The sequence below is a fragment of the Oryctolagus cuniculus genome, chromosome 18 (assembly GCF_964237555.1).
Source record: "Oryctolagus cuniculus chromosome 18, mOryCun1.1, whole genome shotgun sequence".
Taxonomy (NCBI): Eukaryota; Metazoa; Chordata; class Mammalia; order Lagomorpha; family Leporidae; genus Oryctolagus; species Oryctolagus cuniculus.
In genome coordinates, this window is record NC_091449.1 from 18089521 (window position 1) to 18115354 (window position 25834).

The 25834-nt window shown below is 41.2% G+C and overlaps 3 protein-coding genes across 11 annotated transcripts in view; 1 reads left to right on the forward strand and 2 right to left on the reverse strand.

The window, feature by feature from the left end:
* Window positions 1–5707: 5707 nt before the first annotated feature.
* LOC127491342 (zinc finger protein 829-like) lies at window positions 5708–22380 on the forward strand. The gene is given in 5 exon segments (XM_070062404.1): window positions 5708–6402; window positions 6404–6579; window positions 10605–10665; window positions 13514–13566; window positions 22275–22380. Coding segments are annotated over 5 exon segments (1020 nt in total). The 5' UTR covers window positions 5708–5752; the 3' UTR covers window positions 22355–22380.
* Window positions 7372–8565, reverse strand: LOC100344980 (thioredoxin domain-containing protein 9; the record flags this gene model as incomplete). Its single annotated transcript, XM_070062428.1, has 1 exon — window positions 7372–8565. A coding segment is annotated over one exon (693 nt), but the record flags the coding sequence as incomplete, so codon positions are not given.
* ZNF793 (zinc finger protein 793) overlaps window positions 16204–25834 on the reverse strand; it is a 62127-nt gene continuing 52496 nt past the window's right edge. For all 9 annotated transcript variants that reach the window (XM_070062368.1, XM_070062371.1, XM_070062370.1 and 6 more), the window contains one exon: window positions 16204–25462. In XM_070062368.1, the coding sequence (XP_069918469.1) occupies window positions 24492–25462 (971 nt within the window). In that variant the 3' untranslated portion in view covers window positions 16204–24491. The remainder of the gene's footprint in view (window positions 25463–25834) is intronic.

A 25834-nucleotide genomic window follows, 5' to 3' on the forward strand; every position in this document is an offset into this window, starting at 1 on the left:
TGTTTCTTTGTGTCCTCTTCAATTTTTTTTCTCAGTGATTTACAGTTTTCATTGTAGAGATCTTTCACCTTTTTGGTTAAATTTATTCCCAGATATTTTATTTATTTATAGTTATTGATTTCTTTTTCAGGTGATTCACTATTTGTGCATAACAGTTCTACAGATTTCTTATACCCAACTTGGCATTCTGCAGCTTTGCTGAATTTACTGGCTCTGACAATTTTTTGGTGGATTCTTTGGGGTTTTCTTACATCTTTATAATTAGATTCAGGTTATTTTTAATTTTAATAAATCATTCTACTTAGTTGTCATTTTATTCTTACTTGAATAACTTTCTAGTTTTTTTAAAAAACAGATTTTGTTGCCATTGTAAGCATATATTATTTTCTCATGGGTTATTGTTTATAGAAAGAAATACTACTAATTTTTGTAAATTGATCTTTTTTTTTATCTTTTATTTAATGAATATAAATTTCCAAAGTACGACTCATGGGTTACAATGGCTTTCCCCCCATACCGTCCCTCCCACCCACAACCCTCCCCTTTCCCACTCCCTCTCCCCTTCCATTCACATCAAGATTCATTTTCGATTATCTTAATATACAGAAGATCAGCTTAGTATACCTTAAGTAAGGATTTCAACAGTTTGTTCCCACACAGAAACATAAAGTGGAAAATAATAGATGATTTTTTTTTAAATCATGATGAAATCAGATCAGACCTATTGTCATGTTTAATCCCAGTGAGAGTCAAGTTGGGAATTGATAATTTCTTTTCTTTTTTTTTTTTTTTACAGAAGATCAGTTTAGTGTACATTAAGTAAAGATTTCAATCGTTTGCACCCCCATAGAAACACAAAGTGAAATATACTGTTTGAGTACTCGTTATAGCATTAAGCCTCAGTGTACAGCACATTAAGGACAGAGATCCTACATGAGGAGTAAGTGCACAGTGACTCCTGTTGTTGACTTGTAAATTGATCTTTAACGACTTTAATGAACTTAGTTTTTTAAATTTTTCTTGGTATTTCTAGTAAGATCATCTATTATCTGCATATCATTAGACTTATTCCTTCTATTTCTCCTACTTGTTATTTCTTTGCTTTTAATTATAACCAAGACCTCCATAACTCTTTTAATTGGTAACAGTGATAACAGATATCCATTTCTTTTTTCTATCTTACAAGGGGCATATCTAAAATATTTTTATTTAATGTAATGCTTATTCTTATTCCTGGTAATGTTTTACATGTGCTACTTTGAAGTGCTAATTTTCTAAGAGTTATAAATAGGTATTGACCACATCATGTGGTCTTTCTGTCACGATGATCATTGTAGAGTGTGGTCTTATTTCATAGTGGCTGCACTGTGGTATATGGCTATTTTGGCCTGTGAGCTCATGTTCCTATTAGCTTATCAACCACTTTGGCAACGTGCCTGGGAAAGGGCTATGAGCCAGATACTAGTCTGTGCCTCTCATGATGGATTAAGAAATGGGAGAGAGATGAGCCCCACGACCTACAGATTCACTGCTGACAGCTGTTGTTTGTAATTGCTACCCAGGCAACTCTTGTCATCAGGATTTCATCTTTCAACATTTATAAAGCAACAGTATACACGGAATGAGTCTCTCTCGCTTTTGTTGTAATCTGCCAGCTCTGGGGGAGTCTAATAGTTCAGGAGGTGGAGGACCAGCACCTGAGGGCACCTGGTCAACCATAGTCCTCTGTGCAGCAAGACTTTCTCTTTATCCTGACTTTAACCCACTGACTGGCCTGGGCTCTTGCTCCCAGCTGTGCTCCAGCCCCAGGACCATGTCTTTCTGTGTCTCTCATACTGGCAGTGTCTAAACCCTTATGAGCACCAGTTCCAGTCCCAACTGCTCTACTTCCATTCCAGCTCTCTACTAATGCACCTGGGTTATGTATTGATCAATTGATGAAAGCAATATATATTCACAAATTCCATATTCATGGTGAATTTCTAGGTCATAAGCACTATAAATAATGATCAACCTTACATGCTTTTAAAAAATTTTTTACTTTTAAGAAAACAGTTCATCTAAAAAGTCAGTTATTGCTTAAGTAATTCCTCAAATTATATATCGAGCTTCTGGTGTGTGTCAGGTATGTATTTTGTCAAGAGCTGAGTACACATTGTAAAATTATCAAACATTCCTGTTGTTGCTGGATCTATGCATATGTGTATAGCATTACAAATAAAAATTCTCCTAAAAAGCAAAGTCATCAGAGGCCTAATAACAGGAAGACTATGATTTAGATTGAAGATCAAGTATAGTTTTCCTAGAGATGTGGTATTTGAGGAGAGGCCTAAATGATGAGCAGAAATTAGCAGGGCCAGTGATGTTGTTGGGGAGTGGCATATACCAGCCAAAGGGAGATCCCCTCTAGAAAGATTTTGAAGGGTGAAGAGAACTTGGTTGGCCGGCGCCGCGGCTCACTAGGCTAATCCTCCGCCTAGCGGCGCCGGCACACAAGGTTCTAGTCCCGGTCGGGGCGCCGGATTCTGTCCCGGTTGCCCCTCTTCCAGGCCAGCCCTCTGCTGTGGCCAGGGAGTGCAGTGGAGGACGGCCCAGGTGCTTGGGCCCTGCACCCCATGGGAGACCAGGAAAAGCACCTGGCTCCTGGCTCCTGCCATCGGATCAGCGCGGTGCGCTGGCCGCAGCACGCCGGCCGCGGCGGCCATTGGAGGGTGAACCAACGGCAAAAAGGAAGACCTTTCTCTCTGTCTCTCTCTCTCACTGTCCACTCTGCCTGTCAAAAAAAAAAAAAAAAAAAAAGGACGAGAACTTGGTATGCTTGAAGGACTAGGGCTTTCTGAGCAGGTGGAAATAGGATGAGACCAGGTTGCAGAGGTGTGCGGAAGCCCTCCTGTTGGTCATATTGGTAATTGCCAGAGAGTTTAGATTTTCAGTAGTAGAAGGCTAGACCAGCTATCTCTCCAGTTGCTGAATAACTTAGAAGTAGCTGGAGCATAATAGAAAGACTTACAAGATTGTTATGGTTGTCTAGGAAAGACATGATGCTGGGCTAAGAGTATAATAATTAGATGAGGGCAGTTTTAAGACGTTTCTGCCAATTTACCTAGACTAGATTCGGCCAATGATTGTATGGGGGTAGAGGGAAAAAGATAACATATTTGGCATTTGAGAGCATAACTGGCTTTATTTTGATGTCTGGAAATAATTTCAGCTGCCTGGTATCACTATTTTCACTGACATTTTCCATAATAATAGTTGTTAGCACTGAGCACTTAATATTAGATCATTTTCCTGTGTTACAGTCCTCATCTTTATATCAGTCATGAGTTGAGTATTCTACCCATTTTAACTCATGAGGAAAAGATTCAGATTAAGTATTTGCCTTGGAATATAAAACTGGAGCTCACCTTTCCTATGTTGACATAGCGTTCCTCTCTTCTCACAGGGCAAATTTCATCCTGTCTTACTCTTTTCTCAAACTTGAGCTGCCTACCTTCTTAGTCACTTCCATAATGTTTTCTCCCAAGGTCAACATTGCAGAATTAATTCCAAAGCAAACTATTTTCAGTGACTCCTCACCCTATATCACGCTGTATCCACAGAAGATGTTTATTCACCTTCCATGCCCACCAATTTTGTTCAGCATTTTAGACTTGCTACTGGCTGTGCCACCCATCATGTGAATTCGCCAACAATATATCTTTGCAGAGTCACTGGTCCTTCTTGCATGTATACATTTCAACATGTTTATTCTTCTTGTACAACATCCCCAGAACTGGTTGGGGAAATTACTGTAGAATCCCTCAAAACTAGATGTGTTCATCTCATACCCAGCAAACCAATTACTGACACTGGGGTGGTAAAAGTAGATATTTATTCCAAAGCACACGGCAAGGAGCCAGTCAGCTATCACTTAATTCCCAGGCTCCCCAAGAAGTTAGTGGTAAAGTTTCTTATAGAGATGTGTGTTCAGTTCATGTCCAGGTCCCTGGTTCATCTGCAGTGTTTATGGTCCTCTTTACTTGGTGGGTGGTACTGTGTTCTGTGGGGAATTTTGATGATGGCGAGTGGGCTTCAGTCTGGGAACCGTGTACAGGTGGTAGTCAAGGAGCTGGCAGAAGTAAGAGGCAAGGGCTTGTCTTTCCCTCCAGGGCCCTTGGAGGGAGTTCAACAGCCATGCCAGATTTTGAACTTTCAAGCTTTTTAGAACTATGAGAAGATAAGCTTCTGTTGTTAGAAGCCTCTGAATATGTGGCCTTTCATTATAGTTGCCTCAAGAAACTGACATAGTCACTCATTCGTTCTGTGATCCCAAGAAATTTCTGAAAACTTTTTGCTTGGAGATTGAGGTTCCTGGAAAGGAAATCTTTCAGTACAAAGTTGAACATCAGCGTGCTATCTATGGGCAAAATAAACGAACTCATGAATCCAAAGACTAGGGCTGGTCGCACCACTTCCTCAATTCAGCAAATTAAATTTTTTTTTTTTTGACAGGCAGAGTGGACAGTGAGAGAGAGAGACAGAGAGAAAGGTCTTCCTTTGCCGTTGGTTCACCCTCCAATGGCCGCCGCGGCCGGCGCGCTGCGGCCGGCACACCGCGCTGATCCGATGGCAGGAGCCAGGAGCCAGGTGCTTCTCCTGGTCTCCCATGGGGTGCAGGGCCCAAGCACCTGGGCCATCCTCCACTGCACTCCCTGGCCACAGCAGAGGGCTGGCCTGGAAGAGGGGCAACCGGGACAGAATCCGGCGCCCCGACCGGGACTAGAACCCAGTGTGCCGGCGCCGCTAGGCGGAGGATTAGCCTAGTGAGCCGCGGCGCCGGCCAGCAAATTAAATTTTTAAAAAGATCTGTTTATTTATTGAGAGGCACAGTGAGAGGTCCTCCAACCACTGGTCCACTACTCAAATGGCCACAACGGCTGGAGCTGGGCTGATCCAAAGCCAGGAGCCTCATCTGGGTCTCCCACATGGGTGCAGGGGCCCAAGCACCCCAGACCATCCTCCCCTGCCTTCCTAGGCCACCAGCAGAGAGCTGGACCAGAAGAGGAGCATCCAGAACATGAACCAGCGCCCGTGTGGGATGCCAGTGTCACAGGTGGAGACTTAACATACTACACAGTGCCTGCCTCAGCAAACTGATTTTAGTAAGAAGTTGATTGACAATCATAAAAGCAGGGAAAGGAAATTTTAAGCTAAGGGAGGGAGGCTGGGACACTCGATCCTGATGATATCTGGTATCTGCCTTCAAGGCACTGTATAGGGGCTGTACACAATAGTCTTTTGATGTAGGTCTGATAATTACCTATAGATTGTGAAAACAGACAATCTGATGTTCTGTGCATGAGTATGTATGTTTAGATGTGTGTATAAGTCATTAGAATTGCTGTGGAATATGGAGGATGACACTGGATACTGTGTATTCAGAGGTTTAAGGTGATTCTGATCCACGCCAGAACACTGTCGACTTCCCTAATCACCTTCCCAGCTTATTTCATTACCTTGCCTTAACAGCTGTGCTTTTCTTGTCAATATTTGCTTAGCTGTATTTGAGAAATATCTAAGCTTGTACTTTCCCAAATAGTATTTTCAGCTTAGTCCTCCCATTTCTTTTTTTGAAGCTTAACTTCCGCAGAATAGGAAAGAACGAATATTTGCCTCTTCATTTTCTTTCAGATCTGGAATCATTGTGTGAAACCAAGGTATTATCTCTAAAAAAAGGCATTTCAGTCAAGTCATACTTACCCATGGAGACATGCCAACTTTCATTCAGCCCACATTTCTTACTCCACATCAAAAAACTGTTTGTGAACAGAAACCCTGTGAATGTAAGACATGCAGTAGGACCTTTAATCAGGACTCAAAGCTTATTCAATATCGGAGAATTCATTCTGCTGAAAAACCCTATGAGTGTAAGGAGTGTGGGAAATCTTTTAGTCATGGCTCACTGGTTACTCGACATCAGAGGGTCCACACTGGTGAAAAACCATATGAATGTAAAGAATGCGGCAAAGCTTTCAGTTGTAGTTCATATTTTTCTCAACATCAGAGGATTCACACTGGTGAAAAACCTTATGAGCATAAGGAATGTGGAAAGGCCTTTAATTATTGCTCAAATCGTAATGATCATCTGAGAATTCACACTGGTGAGAAACCCTATGAATGTAAAGTATGTGGAAAAGCCTTTACTAAAAGTTCTCAACTGTTTCCCCATCTGAGAATTCATACAGGTGAGAAACCTTCTGAATGTAAGGAGTGTGGGAAAGCCTTCACTCAACACTCCAGGCTTATTCAGCGACGGAGAATGCACACTGGTGAGAAACCTTACGAATGTCAAGAATGTGGGAAGGCCTTCAGTAGTGCCTCAACACTTACTAACCACCACAGAATTCACGCTGGTGAAAAACTCTGAGTGTAAAGAGTGTGGCAAGGCCTTTAGTCAGAGCTCAGAACTTCTCCAACATCAGAGAATCCATACAGATGAAAAACCCTACGAATGCAATGAATGTGGGAAGGCCTTTAACAGAGGCTCAAATCTGACTAGACACCAGAGAGTTCACACTGGCCAAAAACCCTATGACGGTAAGGCATGTGGAAAGGCCTTTGGCAGCCATTCAGGCCTCGTCCTCCTTGAGGGAATTCATACTGGGTGAATGAAAGAAGGGACGTAAAGGTTTCACCTTTATAATGATTTTTTTAAACAGTAATGAATACAAACCAGGAAATGCATGATCAAAAGTTCTCTCATGTATTAGTGTGTTTTTTTGTTGTTGTTGTTGTTTTGACAGGCAGAGTGGACAGTGAGAGAGAGAGAGAGAGAGAGAGGGAGAAAGGTTCACCGCGGCTGGTGCACCGCACTGATCCAAAGGCAGGAGCCTTCCTCCTGGTCTCCCATGGGGTGCAGGGCCCAAGCACCTGGGCCATCCTCCACTGCACTCCCTGGCCACAGCAGAGAGCTGGCCTGGAAGAGGGGCAACCGGGACAGAATCTGGTGCCCCAACTGGGACTAGAACCCAGTGTGCCGGCACCACAAGGCAGAGGATTAGCCTATTGAGCCATGGCGCTGGCCCTCTCATGTATTAGTTTTCTAGGTCTACCACAACAAAGTACCAAATACCAAAAACTTGGGGTCTTAAAAAATTTATTATCTCACAGTTTTTGATTCTGGAAATCTAAAACCAAGGTTGTTGGTTCCTTCTAAGGATAATGTATTCTATGAATTTCTCCTAGCAATCCTAGGCATTCCTTGGCTTATAGATGGATCATTCCAATCTCTGCCCCATCTTTGCATTATATTCTCCTTGTGCACCTCTGTCTTTGCATCCTTTTCATTAGGTGGACACCATTCTTATTGGATTAGGGTCATCTGATGACCTCATCTCTTTTTTTTTTCCAGAATAAATAAGCAGTTTTTTTAATAGTTACTTAAATATATTCCCAAAGTGAAGCGTGTTCATAGTTCATTTACAAGTGCAATGTTACACCAGTAAATGTTACATGACCTGCTGTAGAAAGTAAATAACGCTGATTAAGAATCAGTCCTGAAATAGTCTGCTGAATTTCTAATTCTAATAAATAGATTAAAAACACAATTGTGAATGGTATAAAGATGTAAGAAACATACGTGATAAAATCAACCTCAAAAATAGAGAATCCACACTCTTCCCAGATAATTTAGGAACTCAGACATTTTCCTCACCTGAAACATGATGGCCACAGAGAATATGGTAAAGATGCCTTTCAATGGTTGGAGTATATAAATCTCCAGAATATGAGTACTGATGATCAATGGATCAAAAGCAACAGAATTTAGAAAACACATTTAAACCTGAAGTAATTGTAGAAATAAGATGATTTACAAAGAATTATTGAGCTCTAATCATCATCAGAGTCTGAATCGTATTTCTTTCCTCCTCGGATAGTTTTCTTCTCCAGCTTTGTGAAGTTTGTTCCAAATTTCTTTTGGTTCTGAAATGGTGGCTCCATTAAATTTCCACTGTAGTTAAGAATATCAGAGCAACCGAGCCTCCATTCCAGAGTTTCCGTAGTGAAATCATCTGAATTTCCTAGGTCGGTAAATCCAACAACATAATCTTGTGTTTTCCCGTCTTTTACCAGTGCCAGTGTGGGAATGACTTTGATACGCAGTCTCTCACAAAGGAAAGGTGCTTTTTCCACGTTCAGCTTCAAAAATTTTGTCTCAAGATGTTTCTTGGACAATATCACCAAATGTCTGTCTAGTATTTTACACCTGAATGTAGAATCTCTGTAGAAACGGCAAACCACTTTTTTGCTCTCCTTGACTTCTTGAAAAAGGTCTCTCTCACTAGGAGTTTCTCTATATTCCCCATGTCCTTTAGAAAGCCATTCTTGTTTCTGCTGTTGAGCTTTCCTTAGTGCCTCAAGTCTCTTTCCTTTGAGGCGTTCCAATTCATCCTCGTCCATCTGATCCAGTTTCTGAATTTCAGAATCCAAATGTTCTTCCACCAGCTTGGTAGTCTGAAGCAACTGGTTCTCCAGGACTTTGGAAAACATGTCGACAGATGCGTCTGCTTCCAGTCTTCCAAATGGCACAGTTCAGCCTTGGGCCAAGCTCTCGCCGATTCCTGAGAAGTGAGGGCAACAGCCGCTTAACAAGAGCGGTCCACTCTGGTTTCAGCCTCTCAGCCGCTGCCGGCGGGCGTGGACATTGATGACCTCATCTTGACTTCATTATATTTGGAAAGATCCTGTTTCCATATAGGATCACATTCAAAGTTACCAGGAATTAGGGCTTCAACATATCTTGGAGGTGAGGAGGGACACAGCTCAACACTTAACACCCTATTTACACTATTTTGTTCAACATATCAATCAAATATGTTTTAAAATGTGAATTTAAGGTTGGAATTAAACCCTGAAAAGGAAAGATTCCATCCCCAAACTACTTATTCAATAATTCTTTCCTCATGGCTTGTTCCCCTCCCCTCTTGATACATTTATGTTTATATTAACCTTTTTTTTTAAGATTTATTTATTTGAAAGGCAGAGTAACAGAGAGGCAGAAGCAGAGAGAGAGAGAGACAGAGGTCTTTCATCCACTGGTTCACTCTCCAGATGGCCACAACAGCCAGGACTGCGCTGATCCGAAGCCAGGAGCCGGGAGCAGATTCCCTGTCTCCTGTGTGGGTATAGGGGCTCAAGCAGTTGGACCATCTTCTACTGCTTTCCCAGGCCATAGTAGAGAGCTGAATCAGAAGTGGAGCAGCCGGGACTCAAACCAGCGTCCATATGAGATGCCGGCACTGCAGGTGGCAGCTTTACCTGCTACACCACAGTGCCAGCCACAGCCTATGTTTTAGGGCCATCTGTTCCATTTATATGAACTACAGATCTCAGCTTCTACCAGTACTATACAGTAAATTGTGTTACACTGTAATATATGAGTGTTACATTGACTCATAACTCCTGGCAGAATTGTAACTTTGTTTTTGAAGCCACTGTTTTGTTCCTTTTGTACAATTATGTTTTCTTACTGTGGGGGCGGGGGAAGAAAAGAAAAACAAAAAATACCAGGGAACATAAAGAAGAAACAAAGATTATTTGTAATTCTCCTTACTGAATATGACTACTTTCAAGTGATAAAAGAAATCATTCCAGGCTGGCGCCACAGCGCCTCTGCCTGCAGCGCTGGTACCCTGGGTTCTAGTCCCAGCCGGGGTGCTGGTTCTGTCCCGGTTGCTCCTCTTCCAGTCCAGCTCTCTGCTGTGGCCTGGGAAGGCAGTGGAAGATGGCCCAAGTGTTTGGGCCCTGCACCCACATGGGACACCAGGAGGAAGCACCTGGCTCCTGGTTTCGGGTCGGCGCAGCATGCCAGCCAAAGCAGCCATTTGGGGAGTGAACCAACAGAAGGAAGACCTTTCTCTCTCTCTGTCTCTCTCTCACTGTCTAACTCTGCCTGTCAAAAAAATAAATAAATAAATAAAAATAAAGAGAGGGAAAAAAAAGAAAGAAAAGAAATCATTCCAGAGACCAGCACTGTGGCACAGTGGGTTAACACCCTGGCCTGCAGTGCTGGTATCCCACATGGGCGCCGGTTCGAGACCTAACTGCTCCACTTCCAGTCCAGCTCTCTGCTATGGCCTGGGAAAGCAGGAGAAGATGGCCCAAGTCCTTGGGCCCCTGCACCCGCATGGGAGACCTGGAAGAAGCTCCTGGCCCAGGCTTCAGATCGGCACAGCTCTGGCAGCTGTGGCCAATTCGGAAGTGAACCATTGGATGGAAGACCTCTCTCTCTCTCTCTCTCTCTCTCTCTCCCCCTCTCCTCTCTCTGTGTAATCCTTTCAAATAAATAAATAAATCTTTAAAAACACAAAAAACATTGCATTTTATTTTAAATAGTAATTATAATATACATTCTTTACTATAACCTGCTTTTATCTTGCCAAAGTAAATAATGATTAATATTTCTCTAAGTATAGATCTTTATCAGTTTTTTAAAAATGCTTTTAATATGCTGTTGGATACCATTTGCTAGTATTTTATTGAAGATTTTCACACCTATATTTACAAGGATATTGGCTTGTAACATTTTTTTCTTTTGTCCTTGTCCACAAAAACATTTTCAGATTGTCATGATCCCCTGAGAGAAACCTCACATGGACCCCATTCATTGCCTGCCATACCTGAGTAAGTGTGCTGATGGAACACTCTCTTACATTGCCACAGAGCAGGCTGAAGTTTTTGGATTGTTGGTTATGTCACCATATAGGTCTTTGATCTGTTTTAAGTATGGTATAAGTCAAATTTCAAGTTTGTTCTTTTGCATGCATACTCAGTTTTTCTCAGTCCTTTTTTTTTTTTCAAATGACTGTCCTTTCCACATTGATTTTGGCATCCTTGTCATAAGGAATTTGACCATGTATGCAAATATCCAACAATCCAAAAGTCTCCTTCCTGAGTTTCATCTCAAGAGAGTCTGAATAGTGTGTTTTTGGACCATAGAAGGGAATTCCTTGATGTACCATGGGAAATAGGATCAATAGGATTAGGAAAAGGAAGTTCAGTGTCTGTTCATGCACTTTTCTTCTCTTCTGTGGTTACTGAGGGTACCAGATGAGGGTTACAGCAACTATGGTAGAGGAGACAAATTCTCGAGGGATAGATTCCAGATTGAGTAAAGTAATTCCTAGGGTGAACAGGAGAATACCTTTGAGTAGGGCAAGAGGACTGATTCCTGGCAGGAAATACGGATGAGTTTCCGGTTACTTGTCTTTCTCTCTCTCGAATAGGAGCTTTAGATCAGGCAGTAGTTCGCTTGATGAGGTGGAGTTCGTTTCTTTAGATCCCGTGGCTGCCTTTACCTGGGAGTGGTGGATCCCAAAGTGTTACTCCCTGTAACTTTAAGGCAGAGTTAGTTGTATGTATTACCAAAAATGGACCTTCCTATTTAGGCAGTAACTGATCTGGGGGATATCTCCTCTCCGTGCCTTTAAATAGAAGCAGTCTCCCAGATGGAGTGGATGTAGTTAAGTCTGAAGGGGAGGGTGGCTCGTGGTTTCCATAGGCCAATAAGGGCCTTTATAATTTTACCTACTTGAGTATCATATAGATATTGTTCTGCTTCTTTGGAATCTGTTTTCTGGCCTCCTTGGAACAAGTCTTCCAGGGAGTCAAAGTTCCTTGCATAATTTGGCCAGAGTTTTCTTTAGGGTCTTATTTGTTCTCTCTACCTGTCAAGATGATTATTGGTCTCCAGGCTGAGTGGAGATGCCTGATCCCCAACTCCTTATAAGTATGTTTGGTATTGACAATCTGAAAACTAGGCCTTTGTCCCTCCATATGGACTTAGGTAGTCCATATCTGGGGATGATCTCCTTCAGAAATAGCTTAGAGACCTTGGGAGCTGTTTCAGAACGGGTGGCAATTGGGGCTGATACTGTGGTGCAGTGGGTTAAAGCCCTGACCTGCATATGGGTGCTGATCCCTGTCCAGGCTGCTCCTCCTCTGGTCTAGCTCTCTGCTAATGCACCTGGGAAAGCAGCAGAGGATGGCCCAGGTCCTTGGACCCCTGCACCCAGGTGAGAGACCAAGAGGAAGCTCCTGTCTAGATCAGCTCAGCTTCGGCCATTGCAACCATCTGGGGAATGAACCAGTGGGTGGAAGACCCCTCTCTCTCTGTCTCTACCTCTCTCTGTAACTCTTTCAAATAAATAAAATAAATCTTAAAAAAAAAAAATGGGCTTCTACCCATTCTGAAAATGTGCCGTTGAGAACCAACAGGTATCTAACGTTTTCTGCTGCTCTGGGCATGAAGGAAAAGTCCATTGCCAGTCTTTCTCCAGGCTTCCTTCCCCTACCTTGAACTAACCAGGGTACCTTTGTCCTGGGATGAGCATTAGGGTTATTTATGCAACAGGTTGGGCATTCCTCCATGGCCTCTTTAGTTACAGGGCTTTCATCTGTTTGCATAGCCAATTACAAAGAGCCTCCGGGCCTCAGTAAGTGCCTAGTGGGCCTTCTAGATAGCTCAAATTGCTGTTCTCTGGAAAGAATAGTTGTCACGTGGACTATTCAACCATCCTGGATATTCTGTGCTTGGGCAGCCTTTTCAGATTCTTAAGAGGTAGATAAGAAGTTAAAGAGGTTCTGGCAAAGGAGGGAGGGAATGAATGCCATTAGAAAGAGGGAGTCTTCTTCAGCTTCCCTTTTGTTACCCGACAGGTTCCCTGCTTACTGTTAGAAAAATACTGCCTTTCTCTCTCTCTCTCTCACTGTCCACTCTGCCTGTCAAAAAAAAAAAAAAAAAAAAAAAAAAACCAACCACCACTGGATTCACCTTCTGAGAAAGAGGACAGTTACTATTACTACAGGCCTGTGGGAGAGATGGGCAAGTCATATCAAGGCCCAAATCAATCCCTCATACAGAGAGAGGTTTGGGAATTTATGGAATAGGACAGTTGGGGCAGACCTGGATAAAACAAAGTGACAGAACATGATAGGTGCAGGGAAAGGAGTGGAGAAAGTTCTTTGAGGTTGATGACTACTGAAGCATCGTTGGAGGTGTGTCAGTTAACATCGTAATGAATGATAACATAACTCTGGTACTCTAAGTTGATCTGCCCTGGCTCCAGTCTCAAGGTTGACTGTAGCTGCTTTTATCCAGTTTTATTGGAGACCCTGGAAAGACAGCTCAGCAGATTTTTTTTTTTTTTTTTTTTGCAAAAGAAACTACTATAGGATAGCAAGTTACTATGCAACAGGAAGCAAAGAACTATTATTGGCTGTTAGTATGTTAGGCAGCCACAGGAAGTTTGATGTTAAGCAAAGAAGTGGGATCTTTCATTCATGATTTCACTTTTAGCAACTCTGTTGGCCCTGTTACTTCCCTTTCTGACTTCTCTCTCCCCTCTGGTGACGTCTGCAGTGGATCACAGCCACCTTCTGTTGCTTCATCACTGCCTCTAGAAGGCACAAAAATTCTTTTCCATGTTTAATTACTTGATTGTCAGAAGTAAGCATTCCTCTTTGTTTCCAGATTGCCCCATGAGCACAAAGGATGGAATATGGATATTTTAAATCAATGTATAGGTAAGTGGTATTTCCTTCCCTTCCTTCTAAAGCCAAAGCTTTCAACTCAGCCTTTTGGGCTGAGGTTCCTGTTGGGTGGACTATAGCCTCTATTGTGGTATCTGTGGAGATCTCTCCACTTTTCTTTTTCTGGCCTTGGTACAGCAGCGCCCACTGGTGAATCAATCACTCAGCACTTTGGAGAGATTTACTCTGGAGGTCAGGTCTGCTGGAATTAGTGTCTTCAGTGCCTTTATGCACTCACTTTCTTTTTTTTTATTTTTTTTATTTTTTATTTTTTTGACAGGCAGAGTGGACAGTGAGAGAGACAGAGAGAAAGGTCTTCCTTTGCCGTTGGTTCACCCTCCAATGGCCGCCGCGGCCGGCGCGCTGCGGCCGGCGCACCGCGCTGATCCGGTGGCAGGAGCCAGGAGCCAGGTGCTTTTCCTGGTCTCCCATGGGGTGCAGGGCCCAAGAACCTGGGCCATCCTCCACTGCACTCCCTGGCCACAGCAGAGAGCTGGCCTGGAAGAGGGTCAACTGGGACAGAATCCGGCGCCCCAACCGGGACTAGAACCGGGTGTGCCGGCGCCGCTAGGCGGAGGATTAGCCTAGTGAGCCGCGGCGCCGGCCATGCACTCACTTTCAGTATCTCCCAAAAGTTAACTTTTCTGCTTCTTTAAAATGGAGGACAATACCTGCTATGACTTACAGACATGGTAGCCTTAGTAACTGCATTACCATGGCAACCCCTGTCCTCTCAGGAATGTACAGATGAAATGTCAGGTCTGGCAATGGCAGCAAAGGGGCTTCCAAAAGTTTAGCTATTAATTAGTCTAGAAATGCTCACTTACAGTCTGGAATCTGGTCAAAAGGATCAGTGTCTGGCCCTCTTGGGAGTTCATGTAACTTAACTGTGAGACCAAAACTAGGGATTCAGATTCTACTGGGCATTTTCAAGAAGCCCTTCAATTGTTTTAAGTCCCAGGAATGGGTAGTTTACAAATGGCCTTCTCTTTCCTTTGAAAATCCCCTTATCCTTCCCTCCAACAAGACCTGTTGGCTTGATATTTGATATTTTGACACTATAGCCCCTTGGACCCAAAAGATTAAAGACTGTCACTCTATTTGTATCTGAGCTCCCCTTAGTGGGGCTTGCTATTAACATATCACCCATATATTGGAATAGCATCCCCTATTCCAGGGTGAATTCCTCCAAATCTTTAGCCAATACTTTCCTAAATAGAGTAGGAGTTTGTGAATCCCTGGGGGAGGACTGTCCAACATACATTCTGTTTTTTCCCACAATGGGTTCTTGCCATTCAAAGAATTCGAGGTCTTGGAACTCAGGGTTGAAGAACGAAGAGAAGCCATCCTGGCCAGTGCCGCGGCTCACTAGGCTAATCCTCCGCCTAGCGGCGCCGGCACACCGGGTTCTAGTCCTGGTCGGGGTGCCGGATTCTGTCCCGGTTGCCCCGGTTGCCCCGGTTGCCCCTCTTCCAGGCCAGCTCTCTGCTGTGGCCAGGGAGTACAGTGGAGGATGGCCCAAGTGCTTGGGCCCTGCACCCCATAGGAGACCAGGAGAAGCACCTGGCTCCTGCCTTCGGATCAGCACGATGCGCCGGCCGCGGCAGCCATTGGAGGGTGAACCAACGGCAAAGGAAGACATTTCTCCCTGTCTCTCTCTCACTGTCCGCTCTGCCTGTCAAAAAAAAAAAAAAAAAAAAAAAAAAAAAAAAAAAAGCCATCCTTTAGGTCTAAAACAGAATACAACTTGCAATCAGGTGGAAGAGTAGACAGTAAGGAATATGGGTTGGGAACCACTTTATCAGTGTTTTCTGCAGCCTCATTTACTGTCCTCAAGTCCTGCAGTAACCTGTATTTACCATTTGGCTGTTTTACTGGAAGGATGAAGGTGTTACAGACAGATTGGCATGACCTGAGGATACCTTGTTCCAGGAGTCTAGTTGCTACTGGTTTACTTCCTATGAATCATTCTTTGAAAGGGGCTAGGTCAGACCAAAGTCAGGAGCCTGGAATTCCATCTGGCTCCTGATGTACTTGGGCTTCTGCACCCTTGTGGTAGACCTGGATGGATCCTGGCTCCTGGCTTTGGCCCAGCCCTCCCTAGCTGTTGCAAGCTTTTGGGGAATGAACTAGAGGAAGGGAGATTTCTCTGTCTCTATAATAAATGGGTAAATAAAACCAAAGCACACAATCAGGAACAGAATTAATTTCACAACTATTTTTCATTGTCTTATTTATTGTAGGAGATTGTATTTTCATTAGAATTTTCCAAGTGTACAAACTGTATCAACAATGGTTCATTTGTCTCATAATTACTGATAAGTCGAAAGAATTTTACTTCTCAACCAGCAATTATTGAGGGCCTATATGTACTGTAGGTCAAACCTATTGGCCATATTTTAAAAGCTACTTCTATAGGTGATCCCCCAGAATAAATGGCCATCCTATACTGTTCTAACACTCATAGCAATAATGTTAATTTTTGCCTATTTGTTTTTCCTTTACAATAGGATAAGCGTCTTCAGACTATCATAATGTAATCACTTAGTTTTTGTTTTCCTTTTTTGGTTGCACTAGAAGTATAAAATGCAAATTTCTGAAGCACTGACTCTTATGTCCAACCATTTTTAGTGACTTCTGAGACAGGACCTACCCTTCTTTCTTTCCAAGTCCTTCACTCTGTTCCTGCCAGTGAAGACCCAGGGAACTTTAACCATCAGCACCCACTGACAGCCCATGGCAACAAGATTCACTGGTCTTACCTGATTATCCTAGTGGGCACTCCCTACCCCCAGGGCTGACTTTGTAGGCATGCCTTCCAAGGCTCCACGCTGGTTTAATACTCTGCTATTGCCATGTTGAAATTCTTGATGCTTTTTGAAGAATTCCTAACCCCCAGATTCTTGCCACCCACTTCCCATTTTCAATCACTCACACCCAATCCCTGCACTCATCCTTTTGCAGGCCCATGCATTGCTCACCTTAGCCCTAGAGGTGTTCCACCCTGCAAGGCTGCTGTGCCTGCTCATCTGCACTCTCGGCTGTTGTAGCTGGCTGCAGAGGGCGCCCCTGTGCAGGATGCTGATGGGTGGGGTTGTGTGATATTTGAGCCCATTGACTTGTTTATCCCTGGGGGTGGACATTTTCAAAGGTTTTTTCAAACTACATTGCCCCCAACTTTTTCTGGCCCAGAGATTTTTGTTGTTCAGGTAGAACAAACGATTGATGATAACCTATTGCCATCCTTTCTGTGGGGACCCCCGTGGTAACAGTCATAGGACACCCTGATAGGGCATAGCAGACTGCTATTTTGGAGAAGTTCTGGACAACTTAGATTCTGCCTCCGGGTTGGGGGAAAAAATCAGAGAGGCCAAGGCAGGGGAGGTTTCCTTTCCGATAGGCAAAGTGGGTTTGGGTTCCCCTGTGTTGGAGTCTGGAAAGAGGGACTTAGTGGACAAACACATGGGAAGGGCAGAGATAGGGAAGGATGCTTAGTTAGGGAGAGTATGGCTCCAGTGGCACTTTCCAAGTTCCTGATCCACAGACGCTATGGGAGGTGTTTGTTGTTTGAAGCCACTAAGCTATGGAGGTAATTTGTTATTCAAGAATACAGCTTCCTTGCTGCTCTCCAACGTTGCAGGCACATCCCTATCGTAGGATCTTTGCACTGTTCCCCCTGTCTGCAGTACTTTTTTCTAGATCATTACATTGTTAGACCTTTTATTTCCTTCAGGTCTTAAAAAGCAGGTGTTACTTTTGAAGCCTTTCCTAGCTACCATATCAAAAGTTTCCCTCTCCTCCTATTTTATATCTCCTCACCGTGGTGTGTGTGTGTGTGTTTGCCCCTTGACTATTATCAATGTTTCCTTTTCTGTTTGCTACTATATCCTGAGTGCCTAAGAGTACCTGGCTTGAAATAAGTATTTTGCGGGTACTTGTGATTAAATGAGTGTATTCACTTCTGTTTAGAGGAACACTCCCACTTAGGGTGCCCTGCAGCAGACATGAGGCTTACTTAGATCCCTATTTGAACTAATTGCCTTCCTCACTCCTTCTTACTTTCAAATGTTTCCTCCATGAGCTGAGTGGACTCTAGATTGGCTCCCAGTGATCTCTGCTGTCTGGTAGTCTGGAAAGAAAAATCATTTGTGTAATTCTTTCTCACTGAGCATGGCTGGGACCAGTATTCTGATACAACAAAGCAAAAGTGATATCATTTCTGTTGTGATGCAACATAAAATTATAACTTCTGTATTAGTAATAGAATTTCAAACAAGCTACTATGATGTGAAACTACACTTTGGAGAGGCCCATTATGGCAAGAAACTGAGAGTGGCCTCCAAACCACAGCCTGCAAGAAATCAAGGCCCTTAGTCTAACAGGTAACAAGGAACTGAGTTCTGCCAACAGTCTGTGATCTTGGAGGCAGATGCTTTCTTAGTTGAGGATCAGATGTGACTAAGCTCTGGCCAACACTTTGACCATCCCTTTGTGAGACCCAGAACCAAAGGATTCAACTAAGCCATGGGTGAGCTTCTGACTCAAACTGTGAGATTCTAAATATGTATTGCTTTAAGCTGTAAGTTTGTGATAATGTGTTGGGTAGCATGAGATAATTAAATACCCAAGTTATTAAAGGTAAGTGCCCATGAATCCCATAACTCAATGTTTCTCATTACTCTATATTCTTCTGAGAAAAGAACACTTTGTTTTAGGGTTTATGATTAGGAATGTGATCCAGATCTAAGGCCCATCCCTGGCTGTCCATCAGAATCACTGGGGATGCCTAAACCCTCTGCCAGAAACTAATCAACCAATACCTGCTAATAAGTATTTTTAAAAGTTCTGCTAAGTATCTTGCCCAAGATTTTTATCAATAAAGAAATAATAACTTTATATTGGTGAAATCTGGCACCTTAACAAAGAAATCAAGTTTGATATTACCAATAAATCTTAACAATGGTGAGAAAGAAAAGTTGATCTAAAAAAGGGCAAAGGACCTGAATACACATTTCTCAAAAGATGACAAATGGCCAGTACTCATATGAAAATGCACAAGACCATTAATTATGTGGGAAATGCAGTTTGAAACCACAATGAGATATTGCCTTACATTTATTAGAAGATGTGGTAAAGATAACAAATGTTGGTAAAGATGTTGACAAAAGGGAATTCTTATACATTGTTGGGGGAATGTTAATTAGTGCAACCATTATAGAAAATAGTATAGCAAGTTCTCAGAAAATTAAAAATAGAAAAGCCATGTGATCCAGCAATCCCACTTTTGGGTGCATATCCAAAAGAAAGGAAATTGGTGTGTTGAAGAGATATTTACATTGCAGCTTTATTCAAAATGGCCAAGATGTGGAATCTACCAACGTGTCCATCAAAGGGATGGATAAAGTGGAACACCATTCAACCTTAAAACAGAAGGAAATCCTGTCATTTATGGCAACATGGGTGAACCTAGAGGACATCCACATGAAGTGAAATAAGTCAGGTACTAAGAAGAAAAATTATTGCATGGTCTCTCTTACACCTTGTATGTGTAATCTAAAGTTGAACTCACAGAAGCAGAGAGTAGAACATTGATTGTCAGGGGCCAGGGTAGGAGAAAATAAGATGTTTGTTAACATGTAAAAAGTCTGTTATGATGAATATGGTTCAATATAGTTCCAGAGATTTGTTGTATAACATGATGACTATAGTTGACAATATACTTGAATATCACAAGCACATTAGATCCTGAATGTTCTCAACACAAAAATAAGTGTATGAAGGGCTAGGTATATTAATTAGCTTAGTTTAAAATCAGTTTACAATGTATACATGCATTAAAACATCAAATATATCAATTGTACACTGTAAAAATAGATATAATCTATCTGCCAATTATACCTTATGGCTTATATTTTATTGAGCTGCAGGAAAAAGACATATCAATACCATGTACTCTGATATGATGCACTGAGGATATGTCACTTCTTTGGTATTATGCATTACTGCATAGCCTCAATATAATCAGGGAAAACTTTAGGTCAAACACAAATTACACTTGATCTTAGCCAAAAGGCCAAGAAGCAATCAAACACAAATTGAGGAAAATTCCACAAAATAACTGGCCAGTATTCTTCAAATATGTCAGAGTCACAGGAGGCAAGAAAAGACTGCTATGGATTGAAGAAACTAAGAAGTAACAAGTGTGCTCTGGGGATCTTGGATTAAACAAAGAACATTTGTGAGAAAACTTGAAATTTTAAAACTGTTTTAAGAATATTTATTTGTGAGGCAGAGAGATAGACATGGAGAGAGAAGAGAAGAGAGAAGAGAGAGAGAGAGAGAAAGAGAAACTTATTCACTGGCTGACTCCCCAAATGCCTTCAAGCCCAGAGTTGAAGCCAGGAGCCCAAGTCAGGAGCTGGAAACTCCATCCAGGTCTGCCACATGGGTGGCAGGGTCCCAGCCCAGGATGTGCATTAGCAGGAATCTGGACTTGGTAACAAAGCTGGGACTTGAACCCAGGCACTCAGATACGGGATGCGGACATCCCAAGTAGCATCTTAACCACCCTGCCAAATGTGCAATGTCCAAAGCCCACTTCTGTTGAAATTTAAATTTCTATGGTTTAAATATGACAATTATATCCACATTAATTTCCTTTTGATAATTGTACTGTGGTTATGTAACATTAGAGAAAACTGGGTGAAAGCTATACAAGAACTCTTTTGTAACTTCTTTATGAGTCTAAAATTAATTCAGAATAAGATGAAGCACTTCTCTCTACTGGGGGTTCTCAAAGTCTCTTTTTGCTCTTCAGATCTACATATTTCCTTTTACTCTCATGATAAGCCCAGGATTGAGCTGGGGAAAGGCTGTAAATCAGGGCAAGATGCCATCTTGTCAGAAAATAGATACATTTTCAAGGTTTCATGCATTTTTGAAATAGTTCCCCCTTTATTTTTCAAAGGACAAAAGCAGTATTTGTTATTAACAACTAAAACAATACAAAGATACATAAATTAAACAATTACTTATATACTCTTCCATTAGGGTGACCATGTTAATACTTTAGTGTATATCCTTCCACACTTTTCACTTACAGGAACATATACATGCATATACACATATAGAGTTTTTTCTAAAAAATAGAAGCATGAGTATTAAGCAATTTTCCCTTTTCACTTAATATGCAACAAACACCTCCACAACTTAGTAGAATTCTATCTTCCCCTTCCCCCCTTTCCCAAATATCTCTTCTTACACATTGTACATATACTTAGTTCAGTCATTTATGCTTTCTGTCTTTCCTTTTTTTTCCCTCTGACCCCCCAATATCTGCATCACCCACCTCCCCCAAACCCAGTAATACTCTTTTATATGTTTCTCCATGCACATAAAATCATATGTAGACATATAGTGATACATGTCCATCATTCATAAACACATAAGGACATTTTGTTGATGATTTGTAAAATACATATCATGCTTTTTTCACTCAAAAAAACATTGTGGAATTCCATTCAAGTCCACTAACATAGTTTAAACTTGTCTACCTTAATGCTGATATAAACATTCTATTGAATGGATCTACTATAGTTCTTTCCTTCCCCCAATTTCCATACGGATGGGCATTTATTTTTTTTTGCTATTACAAATAATTTTACAATAAATAACCATATTCATTTACCATTTATGTACCAGGATTTTTACTTTTAAAGGTAAGATTCTCCAAAGTGGCATTAAGTATTTTAAGTTAATAGCTGCTACCAGTTTACTTTTCAAAAGAGTAATTTGTATTGCCTTTCAAAATTTGTTTCTACCAACAGCTGATGAGAATACTTTGCTCTGGCAGCAAAAAGTATTCATGCACAGCATTATTAACACTTTAATTTGCACTCTGTATCATGTACTGAGGCTTAACACTTTTTGATAGGTTCATCAGCCACTTTTATTTGCTCTTCTCACTACTATCCATATTCTTTGCCATGTTTTGCTACTAGCTTATCCTTTTGTTTGTTTGTGAAGAGTGATTTCTCTTGATCATATCTGCGTATCATTTTCCACTATTACCTGTTGACTTTGCTGATGCATCTTTTGCCATTCAAGACTATACTTTTTATGCAGTCCAATATTTATTCTTAAATAGTTTTTGAGTATCCTGTGTTGGTAATCTCTCTCCACTCCTAGATTGTGTATGTAGTCACTTTTGATTTTAAGGATTGTGTTACTTTAAATTTTTAAGCCTTAACTCCACTTGAAATTTCTTTTTGGATATGGATGTGCTATTGGTCCAACTTTTCCATCTCTCAGATTAAAAACCAATGTGACAGAATTATTTTAAGATAAAATGACTCTCACTATGGTTTATGATTCCAAATCTTTTCATATATAAAAAACTCATATACACCAAGCCCTGTTCTTGAATTTTCTGTGGTTTCATTGAAACATTTATCTGTTCCTTTTCCAATTAAGTTTATTGGAATGGCAAAATGGTACATTCTTATCTGTTAGAAAAGTTTCTTTTTCATTTTTTTCTTAGATGCTCAGGCATTTATTTGTCCTTATGATACTTAAGGTAATTTCATATAAGGAAACAAACCTATTGGTATTCAGTGTAATTCCAAAAGAGTTCCACATAAATTATTGCATCTTTATTGTCAGTACAGAGAACAGCTCTTGATTTCTGTACCTTGCCTTTTCAGAGAACTTCCCAAACTCCAAAAAGACATCTGAATCTCTTCACTTAATGGTAAATAACCATGTCATCAGAAAAAAGGGATAACTTTACCTTTTCCAATTATTTATTCCAATTTTAATTGGATTCATTGGAACTTCCAAAGCAATATTAAATTCATTTTTTAAAAAAAGATGGCTTCAATTTATTAAATGCCTTGGCAGCCTCTATTAGTAATTCATATGATTCTTCCCCTTGAAGCTAATTGTATTGACATATTTCCTGTTAATAAAACAATCCTGCATTCTTGGGATAACTCTTACGTACTCATTACAGTTGTCATTCTTTAGGTGTACTGCTGAATTCTACTTGCTATTATTTTGGTATTCTTGTTTCCATGAGTAAGACTGATCTGGAAATGTTTTCAAACTACCTTTATTTGCTTTTTCTGTTAAAAGTTATTCTGACTTTATAAATAAATTGGGGAGTACAGTCTATGGGTTGAAATATTATAAATATTATTATTTGCTTTTTCTTTTAAAAAATGGAACTAAAGAAATCATCTGAGCCTGAATCATTTTTTCAATTAAAGATCTTTAATAATTTTCCATATTCTTCAGTGGTAATTGTTATATAAAGTATTTTATTATTTTTTAATCATTCTATAATTGTGCTATATCTCCTTTCTAATTCTGGATTACGCAGTCTTACACACAGGCAAATCTTTTTTTTTTTTTTTTGGACAGGCAGAGTGGACAGTGAGAGAGAGAGAGAGAGAAAGGTCTTCCTTTGCTGTTGGTTCACCCTCCAATGGCCGCCACGGCTGGCGCGCTGCAGCCGGCGCACCGCACTGATCAGATGGCAGGAGCCAGGTACTTCTCCTGGTCTCCCATGGGGTGCAGGGCCCAAGCATTTGGGCACACAGGCAAATCTTAAAAAAAAAAAAATAGATTCCAAGTGGCCATTTGTTTTCTTTTATGAACAGCATTGACCACTCAGGAGAGCAGACTTATTTCAAGCATTGGAATGATGAAAAACTTGGGATTTAGTGTCCAGGACAATCACAAGAAATGCATATGAAAGAAACATGGATAGTGCTGAATTAATTTTTAAAAGCAATTATCCTTCATTGATCTCTATGAAACATTTTTAATTATAAGACCCAAAGAAAGTGCCTCTTCTACTAATTTGCTACGACACATCACCAGAGTGATGATACCTTTTGTCAAACAGTATGACAGGTAATCAATTTTATGGTATCCCAGATCATGTTATTAAAACTATCCTTTGGCCGGCGCCGTGGCTCACTAGGCTAATCCTCCGCCTGCAGCGCCGGCACACCAGGTTCTAGCCCCGGTCGGGGCACTGGATTCTGTCCCGGTTGCCCCTCTTCCAGGCCAGCTCTCTGCTGTGGCCAGGGAGTGCAGTGGAGGATGGCCCAAGTACTTGGGCCCTGCACCCCATGGGAGACCAGGAGAAGCACCTGGCTGCTGCCATCGGATCAGTGCGGTGCGCCGTCCGCAGCGCGCCAGCCGCGGCGGCCATTGGAGGGTGAACCAACGGCAAAAGGAAGCCCTTTCTCTCTGTCTTTCTCTCTCTCACTGTCCACTTTGCCTGTCAAAAATAAAAAATAAAAAATAAAAAAATAAAACTATCCTTTAGCTTTACATTTTCAGTGTAGGTATATTCTTAGTAAAGTTTTGGCTGTCTTATTAAAACACATTAAAAATTGCTTTATTATTCAGAAAAGGACTCCAAACAACTACCGTAGCCATCTAGATTTTTTTTTTTTAAAGATGGAGATCATGTAGCTGGTATAATATATTATTGTTGTTGTTAAGACACCAAAAGAAAATGAGGATAGAGCGGAAGAGCTCTTCTTGTGGAAGAGAATTTTCTACATGCTATGTGATATATGTATTTGGTATTTACAATTTATAATAAATGTGCATTTATAGTTCTAAAATACAAAAACAGTACTCATTATGTGGCTCACTGTTGAACAGAATGTACTATAACATACCTCTAAGTCTGTTGTGATTCTATGTAATAGGTTTTAAAAATTTTTATATGCAAGAATGGTTAGGTTTATATTTTATAAAGTATTTTTGTAATCTTTCCTATAAAAGTTTATATCACAATTGAGCATGACTCTCCTTATAACAAAATATTTTGTTGAAATTCATTAAAACATTAAGATTTCTCCTAAGGATAAATTCCTTTATATAAGAAGAAGCCTTCTTGCTCAAGGCATTCCCACAATTACTAAGTTTTCATTCCTGTAGCCATTCTTCCTCGCATGAATTTTCTGGTGTCTACTAAGGTTTGGCTTCTGGTAGAAAGCTTTGCCACATTCACTGCATCCATAGGGCTTTTCCCCTGTATGAGTTCTCCAGTGTTTGTTGAGGCACGACTTTTGGCTGAAGGATTTTCCACATTCTCTGCAACGATAGGGTCTTTCTCCTGTATGCATTTTTCTGTGTACATTGAGGTATGACTTCTCACCAAATGATTTCCCACATTCACTGCACACAAAGGGTCTTTCTCCTGTATGCGTTCTCTGATGTTCTGTGCGGTGTGACTTCTGGGTGAAGGCTTTCCCACAGAAGAAACATTCAAAGGGTCTAACCCCAGTGTGAATTCGCTGGTGTTTAATGAGGGTTGACTTATGGGAAAAGGCTTTCCCACAGTCAGTGCATCCATAAGGCTTCTCCCCAGTGTGACTTCTCTGATGCCTAATGAATTCAGACTTGTAGCAGAAGGCTTTCCCACACTCGCTACATACATGAGGTTTCTCAGCAGGTGGTACCCTCTTCCGTTTGCATACAAGAGAATTGGTTACTGCTGATTTATACATAAGTGCTGGGTTATGGCTGAAAGCTTTCTCACAATGACTACATCCCCAGGGGTTTTCTCCATTAAGGGTTCTATCATGGTTTGTACGCTGTAACAATTTCCCACACCCATAACGCTCATCTTGCTTTTTGGCATAGTTTCTCTTAAAACCAATCATGTCTAAGTTATGGTTCAAACTCTTTCCACAAGAGCCCCGATTACTGGGACTTTGAATTGAAGGAAAAAGATCAGAGCTCAGAAGTGGTATTTTCCCAAACTTATTACACTCGTGGCGTTTTTCCTTGGGCAATGTTTTCTTGCTGATGAATGCATCTTGCCTCAAAAGCATGTCTTGCTGTCTTTTCCTCCGACCATTCTCTTCTGGAGAAAGTACAGTGAATCATTTCTCATGAATCTTTATACTATTATGATCTGGAATAAAGCTACTTTGAGAAATGGCTTTAAAATTTAAAGGGTGTGTTGCACATGTACTGGGAGCATGAACCATAACCAAAAGCACCAATGTAAGGAAGACTGTTCTGTGAGTAAAGAAGATTCAGAACACTGGCACAAATGGAAGACAACATATCACAGAGTATAGTGAGGAATAATTTCAAAAACAATGGGATATTATAGAGCAGGAGTTGGCAAATAGAGAGGGCCAGTGAGAAAATATTTTGTGGGCCGTTTAACCTCTGTCACTATTGTTCAAATACCCTACTACAGCATGAAAACACAGACAATATGTAAACT